The sequence below is a fragment of the Panthera uncia genome, chromosome D1 (genome assembly GCF_023721935.1).
Source record: "Panthera uncia isolate 11264 chromosome D1, Puncia_PCG_1.0, whole genome shotgun sequence".
Lineage (NCBI taxonomy): Eukaryota > Metazoa > Chordata > Mammalia > Carnivora > Felidae > Panthera > Panthera uncia.
In genome coordinates, this window is record NC_064808.1 from 1,869,592 (window position 1) to 1,884,285 (window position 14,694).

At 57.9% G+C, this 14,694-nt stretch overlaps 1 protein-coding gene across 1 annotated transcript in view; it reads left to right on the forward strand.

Moving 5' to 3' along the window:
• SHANK2 (SH3 and multiple ankyrin repeat domains 2) overlaps nucleotides 1-14,694 on the forward strand; it is a 340,509-nt gene that overhangs the window by 120,901 nt on the left and 204,914 nt on the right. The window contains exon 10 of the mRNA XM_049641610.1: nucleotides 4,326-4,403. Within this exon, the coding sequence (XP_049497567.1) occupies nucleotides 4,326-4,403 (78 nt within the window). The remainder of the gene's footprint in view (nucleotides 1-4,325; nucleotides 4,404-14,694) is intronic.

Below are 14,694 nucleotides of genomic sequence, written 5' to 3' on the forward strand. Positions count from 1 at the left end.
CTGCCCCTGTGCACCCATCACCTGTCACTTGCCCCTGTGCACCCATCTCCTGCCCCTGTGCACCCATCACCTGCCCCTGTGTACCCGTAACCTACCTCTGTACACCCATTACCTGTCACCTGCCCCTGTGCCCCTGTCATCTGCCTCTGTGCACCCACCACCTGTCACCTGCCCCTGTGCACCCCTCACCTGCCCCTATGCTCCTGTCACCTGCCTTTGTGCACCCATCACCTGTCACCTGCCTCTGTGCATCTGTCACCTGCTCCTGTGTACCTGTCACCTGCCTCTGTGCACCCGTCACCTGTCTCCTGCCCCTGTGCACCTGTCACCTGCCCCTGTGCACCCATCACCTGCCCCCTGCCCCAGCTGCCTGCAGCCCAGACCAGGGCCTTTGCATTTGCTGCTCCCTCTGCTGGGAACACTTCCCCCAATTGTCATCCAGCCCTTCTTTGGTTTAGGGCTCAGCTTAGGGACCCCCTCCTCGGGGTCCTTCCCTGACCACCTGCCCTCCCTCTCTCTGTCACATGACCCTCTTTTATCATTTGCATGGTGCTCTGTGTCCCCGGGGCCAGAGCGGTACTTGGCCCGGCTGACAGTCAGCGTCCACTGGTTGAGGCACGGACGGACGTGCTTTCTGGGCCCGTTTCTTCATGTATAAAGTGAAAATGGTGACATCCGGGCTCCTGCAGCAGGTGGCGACCCAGAGGAATGGCCTGCCTTGGCTGGGGGCTGAGCAAACCTCAGAGATCCTCAGGGAGGTGGGAGGCAGTTTGGTTAAGTGTCTCTGAAAGGTCTTGCCCAGAAGATAATTGGCAGTGAAGACGATATTCTTCCTGATGCTTTGGCTGTCAAAAAAAAAAAATGCAGACTGCTTCGTCTATACTCGACTGACTTACCTAAGAGGATGGAAACACACCTCGGTGTATCCCAGAGGAGGCGCCTCGGGGAGGAACGTGGCAGCCGGCAGCCATTGGAGGGAGCAGCCGGGTCCCCCTCAGCCCTCCTCTGGGCCACGGCTTACGCGTCTTCTCCCTTTCTGAAGCCGCGGTTTTTCACTTAAACGTTCCGGGCCTCTGCTGCCTTGTCTGTGAAATGGGCCTCCTGTTAGCCCATAGCAGGGATGCTGCACGGCAGAGCACACACGTGCACACACACTCGCACGCCCACGTCTGTGCACACACGCACGCGCACACACACGGTATAATTGTTAGTAAGCCGGACGAGCCGTTTACCCTTTAATCGTGAGATGGCTGTGGGACGTGGTCTCACGTGGAAGTCGGGCAGGGACTAGAGTGACGGACCGTGTCTCTGGGCGGGTTAATGCTGACTTGCACACACTCCCTTTGTAGGAAGGGACCCTGGCTGGATCCCACCTGGGAGGGTGTGAATGGCGAGGATTTATTCTCAGCGCTTCTGATGGGACTTTTCGGTGAATGTGCTTACTTAGCAAGTAGGGAGCGTTTACGAGGACCTGCAGAATCGGGGGTCCTGCGGGGCTGTCCGGTCCTGGTTGTTGCCACTGGGAACTGTCGGCTGGTGGTCCTTCCAGGCTGCTCATTCACGCCCTTGAGCGGGGCCAGGGCACACGGGGCGGCCCGTGTGGCTCAGGGGAGATCCCCCTCCCTGCTCCCGGCCACATTCATGTCCCCTGAGTCCCAGCTGCGGTCCTCTGCTTGCCACCCCAGGGGATTCATGCTCTCTTGTCTCTTACGTGCCCCCACCAACGTTCTCCTGACCCAGTTCCCTTCTCTGCCTCAGTTTCCTCAAATACCCTCTCCTCTGTCCCCACAGACATCTTGCTCGCTCTGGCATGATGATGCTGTTGTGTAAGTAATTTAATTGACTTCCTTTGGGTTGTCAGTAACAGGACCCAGCTAGGCTTATTCACGGCGGGAGGGTGGATGCTGGGCGGGCTCCAGGAGCCAGGCAGGGTGGGTAGGGCTGGGGCAGGACCAGAGAGCCTGGGGGCCTGTGTCCTAATAAAACCTCCTCACAGCACCAGCTGTGCGGGATTCCAGCCGCCCTCCCCCACTCCCCCCCGCAAGTGTAGTTTGAGATCCTGGAATAAAATGGCACCTGCCTCTGTCCTGGGCTCTGGCCTCGGGCTGGCTGTCCAGGGCTTGTCACCACGTGACATGCCGGCTTTCATTTTTTTTAACCCTGGATGTAATGGCATCCCGCATCTGAAAGATTTTGTTTCCCGAGCACAGATACGTCTTTTCCGGTTTTCTTAAACTTCTCGAGTTACTCAAAGTTTTACACGAACACATGCGAGGGGGAGAAAATCAGTGCGACAGAGCATCCACAGCGATGCAGACAGCCACCGCGGTCAGCCCCGAGCTGCCCCTGGGGCCCTGGGACCTGGGCGCAGGTGGGAGCACAGGGGCCGGGAAATCCTTTCTGCAGGACTCAGATCGGCCCTCACCCGTGTCTTAGAAGCGGCTCGCGGTGCTGGGATGCCTCCCCTGCCTGCAGCACACAAAGCTAGGGTCCCCGCCTCCTGTGTGTGGCCTCCCCTTCACATCAGCACAGCGGAGGTCCCCGGGGCCCCTTGCCCGGGTCACAGGGCCGGGGGGGCCCCAGCTGGCTCCTGAGAGCTCACATCTGCTTCTCCAGACCCTGCTCTGCTCTGGCTTGGCGTCACTGTCCTGGAATGGAAACTTCCGTCCGGGTGGTGCCCTGTCCCTCTGACTCTCTGTGTGCGTCTGTCTCTCTCTGTCTCTGTTTCCCTTTCTCTGTCTACCTCTGTGTCTATCTCTGCATCCCTGTGTCTCTGTCTGTCTCTGTGTCTTTCTCTGTTTCTCTGTCTCTGTCTCTCTTTCTCTGTCTCTATCTCTGTTTGTCTCTTTTTCTCTATGTCTATGTCTCTGTGTCCCTGTGTCTCTGTCCCTGTGTCTGCCTCTCTCTGTCTCTGTTTCTCTGTGTCTGTCTCTTGCTCTCGCTTCCTGCTGTGCTGATCCAGGATGCCCTTGTTGAGGAATAGTTCACACACCATACAATTTCCCCCCTAAAATATAGGGTTCCGTGGATTCTCACCCACAGCTGGCAGTCATGACCACAGTGAGTACCGGGTCCTTCCATCGCCCCACGCAGCGCCCCGGGAGAGCCCACGTCTCCCTCGGTCCCTCCAGCCCTGGGCAGCCTCTGGCCCCGTTCTGTCGATGGGTGCCCACTCTGTCTTCGCTCTGCTGTTCTCGAGGTCCTGCGACCCCACAGCGTGCACCTGTCTTTCCCCAGGACACAGGTCCCCTTCAGGTCTGGGGCGGGGTGCCCTGGGCGGTCACACCCGTCGTCTCTGGATTCTGCGGGGAAAAACGGGGAAGCCGGGGTGCACTCGGGAGGCCGTGAGTCGTGCTCCCCGGGCCGTCGGCAGGCTCCCTCCTGCAGGGTGCATGCACACCGGTGTGCAAATAGTGGGTGCTCCATAAACGGACAGGAATAGACCTATTTTCATCGTAAAAAACACACACACAACGTGAATATTGGCTGCCTTTCAGAAACATCAAAAAATGCAAGTATGGGAAAAAATAAAAAAAGATTCCCCCCGTTGACTCCCTGACGCTTTCTCCCTTGCGCCCCGGGACGCTCCCTCCAGACTTGCTCTCCACTTGGCTACAACACAGAGGCTTTTAAAGCATGAAGGAAATTCATTAAGCCGTATTGTTGTTCTGAGACTTGTTTTGCTTGGAAGTTCTTGGGTCTATTTCTTGTCAGGCTTTGCGGATCTACCTTGTTTTTTCCTACAACTTTCCAGGCGAAGAATGTTCTGGAATGTATTCCCGCTTCCCTTATCGCAGAACATTTATGCCTTGTCCAGGTCTTCTCTTTCTGTGCGTTACTGACGTGTTTTCCCTCTATTTTACACACACGCGCGAGACATTCTGTAGCACACGGCCCTCAGGCGGGGAGGGGTTCGGCCGTGGGGTGCACACGTTATGCATTTTCATAGGTTCTGCCAAGCTGTCATCCCAAAGTGTTTAGAGAAGTTAAGCGTCACCCGGGAGGGTGCGGGGCCGTTCCCCTTCGTCCTCACCGCCCTGGTGACTGGAGCCGCCCCCTGCGCTCACCCCGTCCTCCCCCCCCCCCGCCCCCCCCCCCCCCCCCCCCCCCCCGGGTCCCCCCCCATCCTCCCCCCCCCGCGTTCACCCCCGTCCTCCCCGCCCCCCTGCGCTCACCCTCTTCCTCACCGCCCCCGTGACCAGAGGCGCCCCCTGCAGACCTGCGTCACGTCCCGGATTTCTTGTGCGCGGAGCCTCGGAGCGTGTCCCTTTGGAGGACGTCTGTGCCACCGGCCTACAAACGGGCTTCTCTTCTCCCCCCTGCAGGACAGCTGTGCCAGAGTGCTGCTGTTCCGAGGCGGGAACAAGGAACTCAAGAACTACAACAGCCAGACCCCGTTTCAGGTAAGAGGAGCGCCCAGAGCCGCACCACCCGTGCGTGCGCCGTCGCGGGAGGCCACGCGGTTTCCGCACGGACCCGTGTGTCCAGCACGAGGTCGGCCCGTCTCGCGGGGACGTTGCCTGGTTCGGAGCCTGCGCCCCCTTCACGCCGGAGCCGCTGGTGCTTTTCGGTTTGCCCGTCCGGACGCAGCCCTCCTTCCCGGTGGGCAGAGCGGCGGGAGCCCGCAGCCATTCACCCCTGTGGGCGTGCGAACAGCCTCTGCGGGCCGATTGCAAGGGGGGCGCTTTGTGGCTCTGCCGTGGGGAGGCGGCCTGCCGTCGTCTGGCACCCCCACGGGGCCTGCTGTCCCGGAGTGGAGGGACGCGACGCCAGCCCGGCGGTGGCCACGGGGCTCCGGGGCGGAGGGCAAAGCCACCACCTCCTCGTGGTTAAATTGTGCTGGTATGTATCACACAATGTCGGCCGTTTTGACCATTTCAAAGGGCGCGTTTCAGGGGCCCTGAGAACATCCCAGATGTTGTGCAGCCCTCAGTGCTGTGTGGATTCATCACCCCCAAAGTAACCCTCCCCCCCCACCCCACTCATTACCACCCCCCACTCTCCCCCATCCCCAGCCCCCGGCAACCACGGACCCACTTTCTGTCTGTGGATTTGCCCGCTCTGGACATTCCGTGGAAAAGGATCCACACACCGTGTGGCCTCTGTGTCCGGCTTCTTTCTCTCCGCGGGTTGTGTCTGAGGGCCGTCCGCGTGGTCGCTCTCGGGGTGCCTTGTTCCCCTTTCCAGCTGAGCAAAAATCCTGTTGGATGGATGATTTCGATGCAGCTGACCAGATGGTTTAGGGCGAAAACAGATTTGGGGGGGGGGCGGGGCTAAGTTACAGGAAATGCTGTTCGACCCTGAATGTGGTCGGATGTCTCCACTTGCAGGAAAACCCAGGTGACCGTCATTTTTATTTGGAGGTGATTTTTACCTCTTACCGAGCCAGGAGGTCTCCGACTCGGAACTGGTGCGCACCCTTCTCAGGCCTTGCTCATAAGGACGGGTTTGATGTCTTGAGAATGAACCAGTCTGCTCCGAAGCCTGGGCTGGCTGTTTAAAAACCACCCGTAAGGTTACCGTCGTTGACCCACGGCGGTGGGCCTGGATTGTGGTCTCGAATCTTGTGGCTTTCAGGCATTTACAGCAAAATGGGTCGTGGACGTGACTTCCCGGTTTGTTAACGGGTCTGAGAAGGCCGCCCTTACCGTCCCGGGAAGCGTCCTCTTGCTGGGGGTGCTTAGGGGCCGCGGTGGCACCTTCCACTTGCCTGCGTCTGCCCCCGAGGGCCTTGCTGTGGCTTGCTGGTGGTCCTGGTTTAAAGATTTCTTTTTTTGTCATTAAATAACATTTCTTTGGTCCTTTTACTTTTCTCAAGTCAAACTATTGCTTCAGCTGCTTAGAAAAGGAAAGCTGATGTCCTTGTTTCACAGTAAGCCCTCTGGGGATACAGAAGACCCGTTTCCGACTCTGGGGCATCGCCTGGTAACTGACACGGGGTGCTCCCGGAAAGTAGCCGTGCATGGCGTCCAGGACCAAAGGCATATAGGTGGCCTCCCCCGTGGGTCCCCCCCCCTCCCCCCGCTGAAGCGTCATCGCAGCAATCCCCTGGGACGGGACACCCCTTACGGGAGTCCTGGCAGGATGCTTGGTACACGCTCCCGGGAGCAGGGCGGCACCAGCTCCGAGGCCAGGCCATCTGTCTCTCCTTTGATAATCAGTCAAGTGCCCAAATGGGTCTGGAAGACCCAGCAAAATGCAAATTATAACGATGGAAATGATAATGATGCAAAATTACTCAGCAAAATGCAGCTGAGTAACAGGACTCTGTATGCTGCGAGCGTTGTTCACGTGACCGGCGGATTCAGAGTCCGGGCTACTTGGTCTTCATGCCCAGACGGGCTCCGCGGCTTCTGGGAGCTGGGTCCTTCCCTCGTGTCCCCTGCCTTCTCACACCGTGACGATGCAGAGATGCGATTCAGCCTGCGAGCCCCGGCTACAAAGTGCACGGCTCTCATTCTCGCTCACGGCGCCCGCCTCCCGGTTGTGGAAGAGGAACCCCTTACTGTCCAGAGTGTGGCTGAAGCGATGGTTTGCTGCGCCCTTTGAGAGGATCAGATGTGCTCCCTGCAAAACACTCGTGCTCCTCGGCTGCCGTTCTGAGAGATCGTGGCCCGTTCCATGAGTTCATCTGGCCAAACATTTGCTTCATGGTTTCCTCCAAACGCTCAACCAGCAGCATCGGTGACACTCCAGGACTTGAGGGAAAATGCGGATGCGCAGCCCTCCCCCACCCTGGTCCCACGGAGTCAGAAGCTCAAGGGCAGGGCTTGGTGTCCTGGGTTCTGAGGAGCCCTCTCAGATCCTGGTGCCTGCTTGGGTTTGAGAATCCCAAGAGAGATGATTCTTGAAGGAAAGGAAGGAGGAGGAGGAGAAGGAGGAGAGGCGCTTACAGTGGCCCCTGGGCGTAGATTAGACAGTGATGTTGGCGGTGGCCTCGGTCAGCTCCGGCAGCCGTAGCCGAACGCCACAGGCGTAGACGACAGATGTTTATTTCACGCGGTGTTGGAGGCTGGAAGTCTAGGGTCACGGTGCCAGAAAATGTAGTTTCGGGCGAGGCTCTCCTCCTGGCTGAAAGATGGCCACCTACTCGCCGGTCTTTCCTCTGCGCGTATGTAGAGACAGGAGGGGCTTTCTGCTGTCTAACCCTTTCCTTGTGGAAGCAATAATTCCATCCAACTGGGGTCCCACCCTTATGACCACGTTTAACGTTAAAAGCCCTCTCTGCAAACGCTAACATTCGGGAGTTAAGATTTCACCGTTTGAAATCCGAGGGGCCAAAAATTAACCTGTAAAGTGATGATGTGGTGACGTTGATGATGGTGGTGGTGATGTTGGGGATGATGGCGATGATGGTGATGATGATTTTGCACAGAATTCTAAAGCTTACAAATACTCTTCCGAATGTTGCCATTTGACGTTCAAAATCCCAACGAGGTAGTCGTTTTTGTGCCCGATTCGTAGATGAAATGGGACTCTAGAGAGGTGGACGCACTGGGACGCGAAGTGAGCGAGTGGCTGGGGTTGTGGTCTCCGGGCCTCCGGACCTCCAGTCCAGCGCTCGGCACGCTTTCTGTAGCACACCTTGCCTCCTGGCTCGGAGTGAGCAACGTTAGGGGTCCTTGGTGCCTTGGACCGTTCAGCCCGAGGGAGCAAAAAACAACGTATCCCGATTTTGAAGACAAACGGAACGGGAGGAAGTCTGAAGACGTGATCGGTCTACGTGAAGACGGAACGCAGGTCGGGCAGCTCCTGGTGGCCGGTCTGCTGCCCGGCTTGGCTAGGCGCTCACACCCAGCTACCTAAGCACAGTAGCGTGGGCATTGCTGCGAAGGTGCGTTGCAGGTGTGGTTAAAGCACGTCTCCTGCCAGTTAAGTGAAGGCGACGAGCCCTCCGTAATGTAGGTGGGCCTCATCTAATCAGCGGGAAGCCTTAAAGGAAAAAAGGAAAGAGGTTTCCCAGAGAAGACGAAATTCTGCCTCAAGACTGTAATGGAGAGCTTGTGGGTTCGAGCCCCGCGTCGGGCTCCGGGCTGACGGCTCGGGGCCCGGAGCCCGCTGCGGATTCTGAGTCTCCCTCTCTCTCTGTCCCTCCCCAGCTCATGCTCTGTCTCTCTCTCTCAAAAATAAATAAACTTTAAAAAAATGTTAAAAAAAAAAACGACCGTAACGTACAACATCTGCCTGAGTTCCCAGGTTGCCGGCCTGTCCTACGGATTTCGGACTTGTCTGGCCCCGCAGCTCCTCTCAATTGCGTGTCCACACACACGTCCTATGGGCGTGTCCCCCGGGGAGCTCTGGCTGGCACACGGGGGTATTGATGAGTCCTTCCCGCCTCCCGGAAGCTCCTCCCCCAAAGGGACTTCCTTGGGGTTGCAGGCAGGCCTTCCAGCCCCCGGCATATGTGGAGAGGTGGCCTTTCTCCCCACGTGGGTCGCAGTTGTGTTGTCTCTAGGCTGCTGGTCAGATGCCCGGACACAGGGCGTGAGGAATCAGGAGACGAGGAAATGGTGAGGAGAGGTCTTCTGAAAGACTGGCGTCTAGCGTTAATACAGGCAGGAAGTCGGAGGGCAAGGGGGCGGGAAGAGGTGGAATCCGTCAAGGTGGGGTGCCGTGGCGTGGGCTGCCTTTCCGTGGGTGCAGCTCTCTGCCCGCCTGGCACTGACCCTAACTCACGTCATCGGCAGTCGTTTCTCCTGTGGCTGCCCTTCAGGAACACTGGGTCCCGTGGCTGGTAAGGGTCAGCGCAGGTTGCCCTTGGCCACCGGACCCTGTGTTCATCCTCGACCGCCACGCGGGACGTAAAAGCAGGAGGAAGACGGCCGAAGCAGGAAACAGGGACCGCGTTTCAAAGCACCGGGCCGTGGCTGCCTCGCAGGCAGAGTCCCGTAAGTTCTGCCTGGCGATGCTTCCTGTGTCTTCAAGCCCTTCGCTCTGTGATTCTACGGCGCGCAGCGTGTGGCCTTGCGTGTCCCCTGGGGGATCACTCGGCTCCTGAAAGTGACCTTGTGTCTTGTCTGAAGCCCCGGCTGTCATCCCCCAGACGACGAGTGTCTCACGTACTTTGTATGGAATGCACGTCGGTCTCATGCACGTCGAGCTCACTCATTCAGCGGTGTAGACGGAGAGGGACGGACACCTTCTCACGCACAATTTGAGATGGCGTGGTGAGCGCCTTGCAGAAGACCGCGTGCTCTGTCCTAGTCGTGCTCTTATCGAAGCAGCTGCTTCTGGGCTGGTGGGCAGACCAGCGGCAGAGGCAGTCTGACATTTTGGGGACATCCGGTTCTGGTTTTGCATATTTTCTGGGAAACCGATGAAATGCGCTCATCGCGCACCTCTGTTCCTTATTCCCGCGAGGCACTTTCCTGAATCGTTTTGTTTAGCGACTCAAAACCCAAACTATTTGCTTGTGCCTTGTGTCCTTGAAATCCACATGGATTTTAGTGCAAGGTCAAGGCGATTTCATTTCTCCCATGACCTTCCACTCCGTGCTAATGTTGTGAGCCGAGTCCCAGGATCTGTCCTGTTGTGCCGTCTTCTGTGCTGCATGTAGTGGGGGGGGGGGGGACACTGGGAAGTTGCACTAAGGTTGGGGGGGTCACGTGACCACCTCCTAACTCGCCCTCCTGGCTTGCTCGTTCTACTCCGGACACCTGCTTTTTCTTGAGCACTCCAGACACGTTCTCGCCCCAGGGCCTTTGCACTTGCTGTCACCTCTGGGAATGGAGCCCTTCTGCCGAGTGAGCTGGGTTTCATCCCCCACGCCCCAGTGAAAGCACCCTGTGGGTCCTCCTGTTGCCCAGAGCAACTGACCCCCAGAGCCTCCATTCTGTGTGCACGTGTTTCGGATGGAAAATGGGGCTGGCTCGGGGAAACCGCGGCGTGAAAGGCAGACGCCGGACAGAACCTGAGAAACTCAGAGACCAGAAGGGAACTTCGAAAATATATCATCAATGCAACCAGGGGGGGTAGGGCATGTGTGTGACATGGGGCGTTGAGGGGGGTCTCGACAATTACTAATGACAGCAGCGACCCTGAAGAGGGTCAGGAGACGGGCAGAAGTGGGGTGTCAGAAAATTCAGGGAGTCACCACGTGGGCCTGACATCTGAATAACGGAGTTTCCAGAAGAAGCAGAAAAAAGAGAAGAAATTAGCAAAGAGATCTTTCAAGACAATGCCACTGACCAGGATGCGAGATTCTCGATCGAAACGGCCCCTGAATTTCCAGGGTGACATATGAGCAAAGGCCCAGAGCCGGGACAGGGGTCACTAGAGCCCAGAACTTTGGGAATAAAAATAAAAACATGATTCTTTTTAAAAAAAAATTTTTTTTAACGTTTATTTTTTTGAGACAGAGACAGAACATGATCGGGGGAGGGTCAGAGAGAGGGAGACAAAGAATCCAAAGCAGGCTCCAGGCTCCGAGCCGTAAGCGCGGAGCCCGACACGGGGCTCGAACTCACGGACTGTGAGATCACGACCTGAGCCGAAGTCGGCCGCTCAACCGACTGAGCCACCCAGGCGCCCCAGAACGTGATCCTTACGTTTCAAGAGAGAGAAGCCAGTTTCTGTATAAAGGATCGGGGTTCGAATATCCCAGCAGCAGCGTGGGGAGCTCTCTGACCATGACCTCAGTTCTTCCTCTGGGGCTCCGAGGGAAGAGCCCTCCCAGCCAGTGTTCCAGGAGACCCGCGTGAGGGTACACACGTGTTCCTCATGTGAACGCTGTCTCAGGGCGCTGCTGAGGGTGCGCCCCACCCAACGGGGGGTCAGCGAGAACGGGGAGACCCTGACCTGGGGCGAGGCCCTGGGGGCAGCCCGCCGGGCACAGGGGGGTGGGCTGCACCAGGAGGAGTGTTGCCTGGAAACAAAGGACACGGGGGTCACCCGATGTGTTTGCCCCTAGGAGGACTCGTGCTCTGCCTGATTTGTACGTCCATCAGAAGGCGGGGATGGGTAGGGGCGCCCCGGAGGACTCGGTGGGTTAAGTGTCCGACTTTTGATTTCCGCTTAGGTCACGATCTCACGGTTTGTGAGTTCGAGCCTCGCGTCGGGCTCTGTGCTGGCGGTGTAGAGCCTGCTTGGGATCCTCTCTCTCCCTCTCTCTCTCTGCCCCTCCCCGGCTTGCTCTCTCTTTCAAAATAAATAAATAAACTTAAAAGTATTTTTTAAAAAAGCAGAGGTGGATTGATTATAGGTAAACAAAAAAGCAGATCTTAAATCACGGCTGTTACTGAAGAGAAAGGCAGTCATAGCGGGCTGGCTGTCTTGGCTGCGGGAAGGGTGTAGACGGCCATCGTAACGTGAGCACATGTGATTCTTTAACTGCAGCCTGGGACACGTCTGTCCCGGGCTGTGTGGTGAGTGGGCTGAACCCTGGTCTTTGACGGGATGTCAGTAGCTAATATTTAAACCAAAAGAGATCGAGAGAGAGCAGCAGAGGTGTACTACTCACGAACAGGGTAAAGACCTAAGAAAGCATCCCAACTGCTAGACCCAGCTGGGCGTCTCTGGGGCTGGATGGAGTGTGTGTGGCAGGGTACGACCCGTGGAGGATTTGGCTTTTCAAGCCATCCATTCTGACGTATGGCACTGATGAAAAAAAAATATTTTATTTTCTTAGAGAAACTCTCAGGGCGCCTGGGTGCCTCAGTCGGTTGAGCGTCTGACTTCGGCTCGGGTCATGATCTCGCGGTCTGTGGGTTCGAGCCCCACGTCAGGCTCTCTGCCGACAGCTCGGAGCCTGGAGCCTGCTTCGGATTCTGTGTCTCCCTCTCTGTCTGTTCCTCCCCTGCTCTCGCTCTGTCTCTCACTCTCTCAAAAATAAAGATTAACAAAAAATTAAAAATAAGTAAAGAAACATTAAAAAACACTAAGACGACAAAAGAAACTCCAATGTTGCCCCTCCCCCCACCATGACCTTACCTTTGCCTGGGAACTCCTAGTCACCCTTCAGAACCAAAGTTCTTCCTCTGCGGGATGTATTCCTGGGGAGCCTTGGGCCGCGGACCCTTCGTTTCGGTTCCCACGTTACTCGGTAACATGCTGTTTACACACCGTGTTAGAGCGGATGCTTCCTACATCAGCTACCTCACCCCCCTAAACCGTAAAGTTCTCTGAGTGGAAAGGATGCACGTTCTCCTCCAGCACCAGACCTGGAACCCTCGCGACTGGAGCTGAAATGCACCGTGGCTGCCGGAGGCCGTGGGTCACGCGGTCCTTGCGCCTTTCCGTGCCGGGCGCTAAGCGACGATGTTAACGGGGGACAGCTCGGCACAGGTGTGCAGCAGGTGGGAAGCCGGGTGCCAGTGACCGACGTGAGACATTTACGAATCAGCTGTGTGTCTCCTGAAGAAATACCCGCCCCCTCATGTGAGTCCTCGGATTCTTTACCGCGTAGAAGCGAAGTGGAAACGGCCCGGTGTCAGTCCACGTGGCCACCAGCACCGAATAGCACAGCCCGGGCAGCTGAACACCAGACGTTTGTCGCCACAGTTCCGGAGGCCGGAGGCCCGAGATCCAGGCGCCAGTCTGTTCGGTGGCTGGCGAGGGCCCTCCTCCCGGCTCGCAGACGCCGTGCGCCCCCCGTGTCCTCTCCTGGCCTTGCCTGCACGTGTGCTTGGAGAGACAGAGGGCTCTGCCCGCGCTCGCTCGCCAGGGCGTGAATCCCGTCGCGGGCCCCCTCCCCATGGCCTCGGCTGACGCCAACCACCTCCCAAAGGCGCCACCTGCAAATCCCACACACGGGGGTCGGGTGGGCTTCAACACGGGAATTCGAGGGGGTCATGAACATTCTGTCCGTAGCCAATCTGAACGGCAGGACGTGTGCTCTGGGCCAAGGGTGCTGAGTGTTCTGTGCGCTGCTCCGTATCTCGTCTTTGACTCTGTCCCCTGCCGTCACTCTTCACGCGTGGCCCTGGGCGCAGCCACGTGCCCGTGTGGGCATCTGGTGAGGCGTCCACCTAGTTCCCCAGGAAGAGCCCCAGCAGCAGGGACGACGAGGGCGGGGCTCCCATTTCTGGAGCGTCCGCCTGGGGGCCACGCAAGGGGCCAGCGGCCTTCTGGGCCTGAGGCTGAAGTATCACGAATCCGTGTGACGATCGGCTGGGAAGGCCCACCCGAAATCTGGGACCGTGGACTCCAACCTTGCAGCCCGTCTGGGCCCCGTGCCCCCTGGGCTCCCACCATCCTGCCCCATTTGCCGCTTTCCCCGCCAGGGTGAGCAGGCTCCGGGCAGGGGCGGGGGTGGGGTGGGCAGAGACGGGGCCCCTGCTGTCATCGTGGTATTCCCACACGTGGCCCCTGCAGGTTCCCTGCAGGCCTCGGTGGGCCCACGAGTGCAGTGGCCCCGTGACCCCCGCTGGCGGCTACTTTGCTCAGATTGTCCTTTCTCACTGTTCCTTTCCTGATCGCCTCTCCGTGAGGCTTTAACACCACGGATACACTAACGTTTTTTCGGGTATTAGGTGCATAGCTGGGCTGTATGCATACAAATAGATATTTTCGTTCCCCGAGAACTGTTTCCCCCCGGGGGTGGGGTGGTTTCACCCCTTTTGAGAAAGACTTAAGGCGATTGAGCTTTCTGTGTTTGGAAACCAGCCAGCTTTTCCATAATTGAGTCATTTCTACCGGGGGTCCTCAGAGGGGGAGAAGGACAGTGGCTTGAAACAGCACAAATGTACCCTCACAGCCTGGGGGCCGGAAGTCTGAATCAAGGTGTTTCAGGGCTGTGCTGCTTCCGGAGGCTCTGGGGGAGGGTCCTTCCTGCCTCCTCCAGCTTCTGGAGCTCCAGGGACCCCGGGCTGTGGCTGCGCCCCTCCAGCCTCCACCTCCGTAGGCACAGGGCCCCTCCTCTGTATTCAAATCTCCCTCTGCCTCTTTCTTACAAGGACACCTGTGATTACATTCAGGCCCCACCCGGGCAGTCCGGAACAACGTCTCCATCTCGGGATCCCTAACCTCGTCGCTCGGCAAACACCTGTTTTGCTATAGAAGGTCACGTGTTTGCTGGCTCGGGATCCAGTCATGGAATCTTTTGGGGGCCGTCACTCTACCCACCCCAAGAGGGAAAGGCTAGTGGCCAGAGGAGAAGGTTCTGGATAGGGGCTCACAGGCGCCCTTCCCTGTGCCTGGAGCCCCTCCCCGACTGCTTGGCTGGTCCTGTCCCTCGGGGAAGCTCATAGCCCCTCCCTGAAGGGGGTGCCCACAGGTATCCTCACCCTGCATCATCATTGTCTCCCGGGGTCTCCACCTGCCTCCCTTAACCCCAACCCTAAGCCTTTGTTCCTGTCACCCCTTGAGTGAACGTGACTGTTGGTTTTAGGAACATGCCATTCCTTGGGGAGGGGACGCCGTTCCCACAAAACCCCAGAGCAGTAACTAAGTGGATGACATTCATGAGGCCGGCTGCCTCTACCCGCTCATTCAGTGTTGTTCAGCCTCTGAGCGTCCCCTCTAGGCTTACAGGGGTTAGAGATGTGCCTGGGACCTCCCCCTGCCACCTCAGTGATGCTGAGACCCTGTCCCAGGGCCCCCGAGCTCTTGTCCTACCAGGTCTCATCATAAGGGCTGATTCTGGACCAATCAGGCTGTGCCCCTCCGGCAGCTGAGGCAGAGCCGTGGCCTTTCAGCAGGACCATAAAGACCCCGGGGGGAAGAAGGGGGCCTGAATGGAGGCAAGGAGTGAGGACG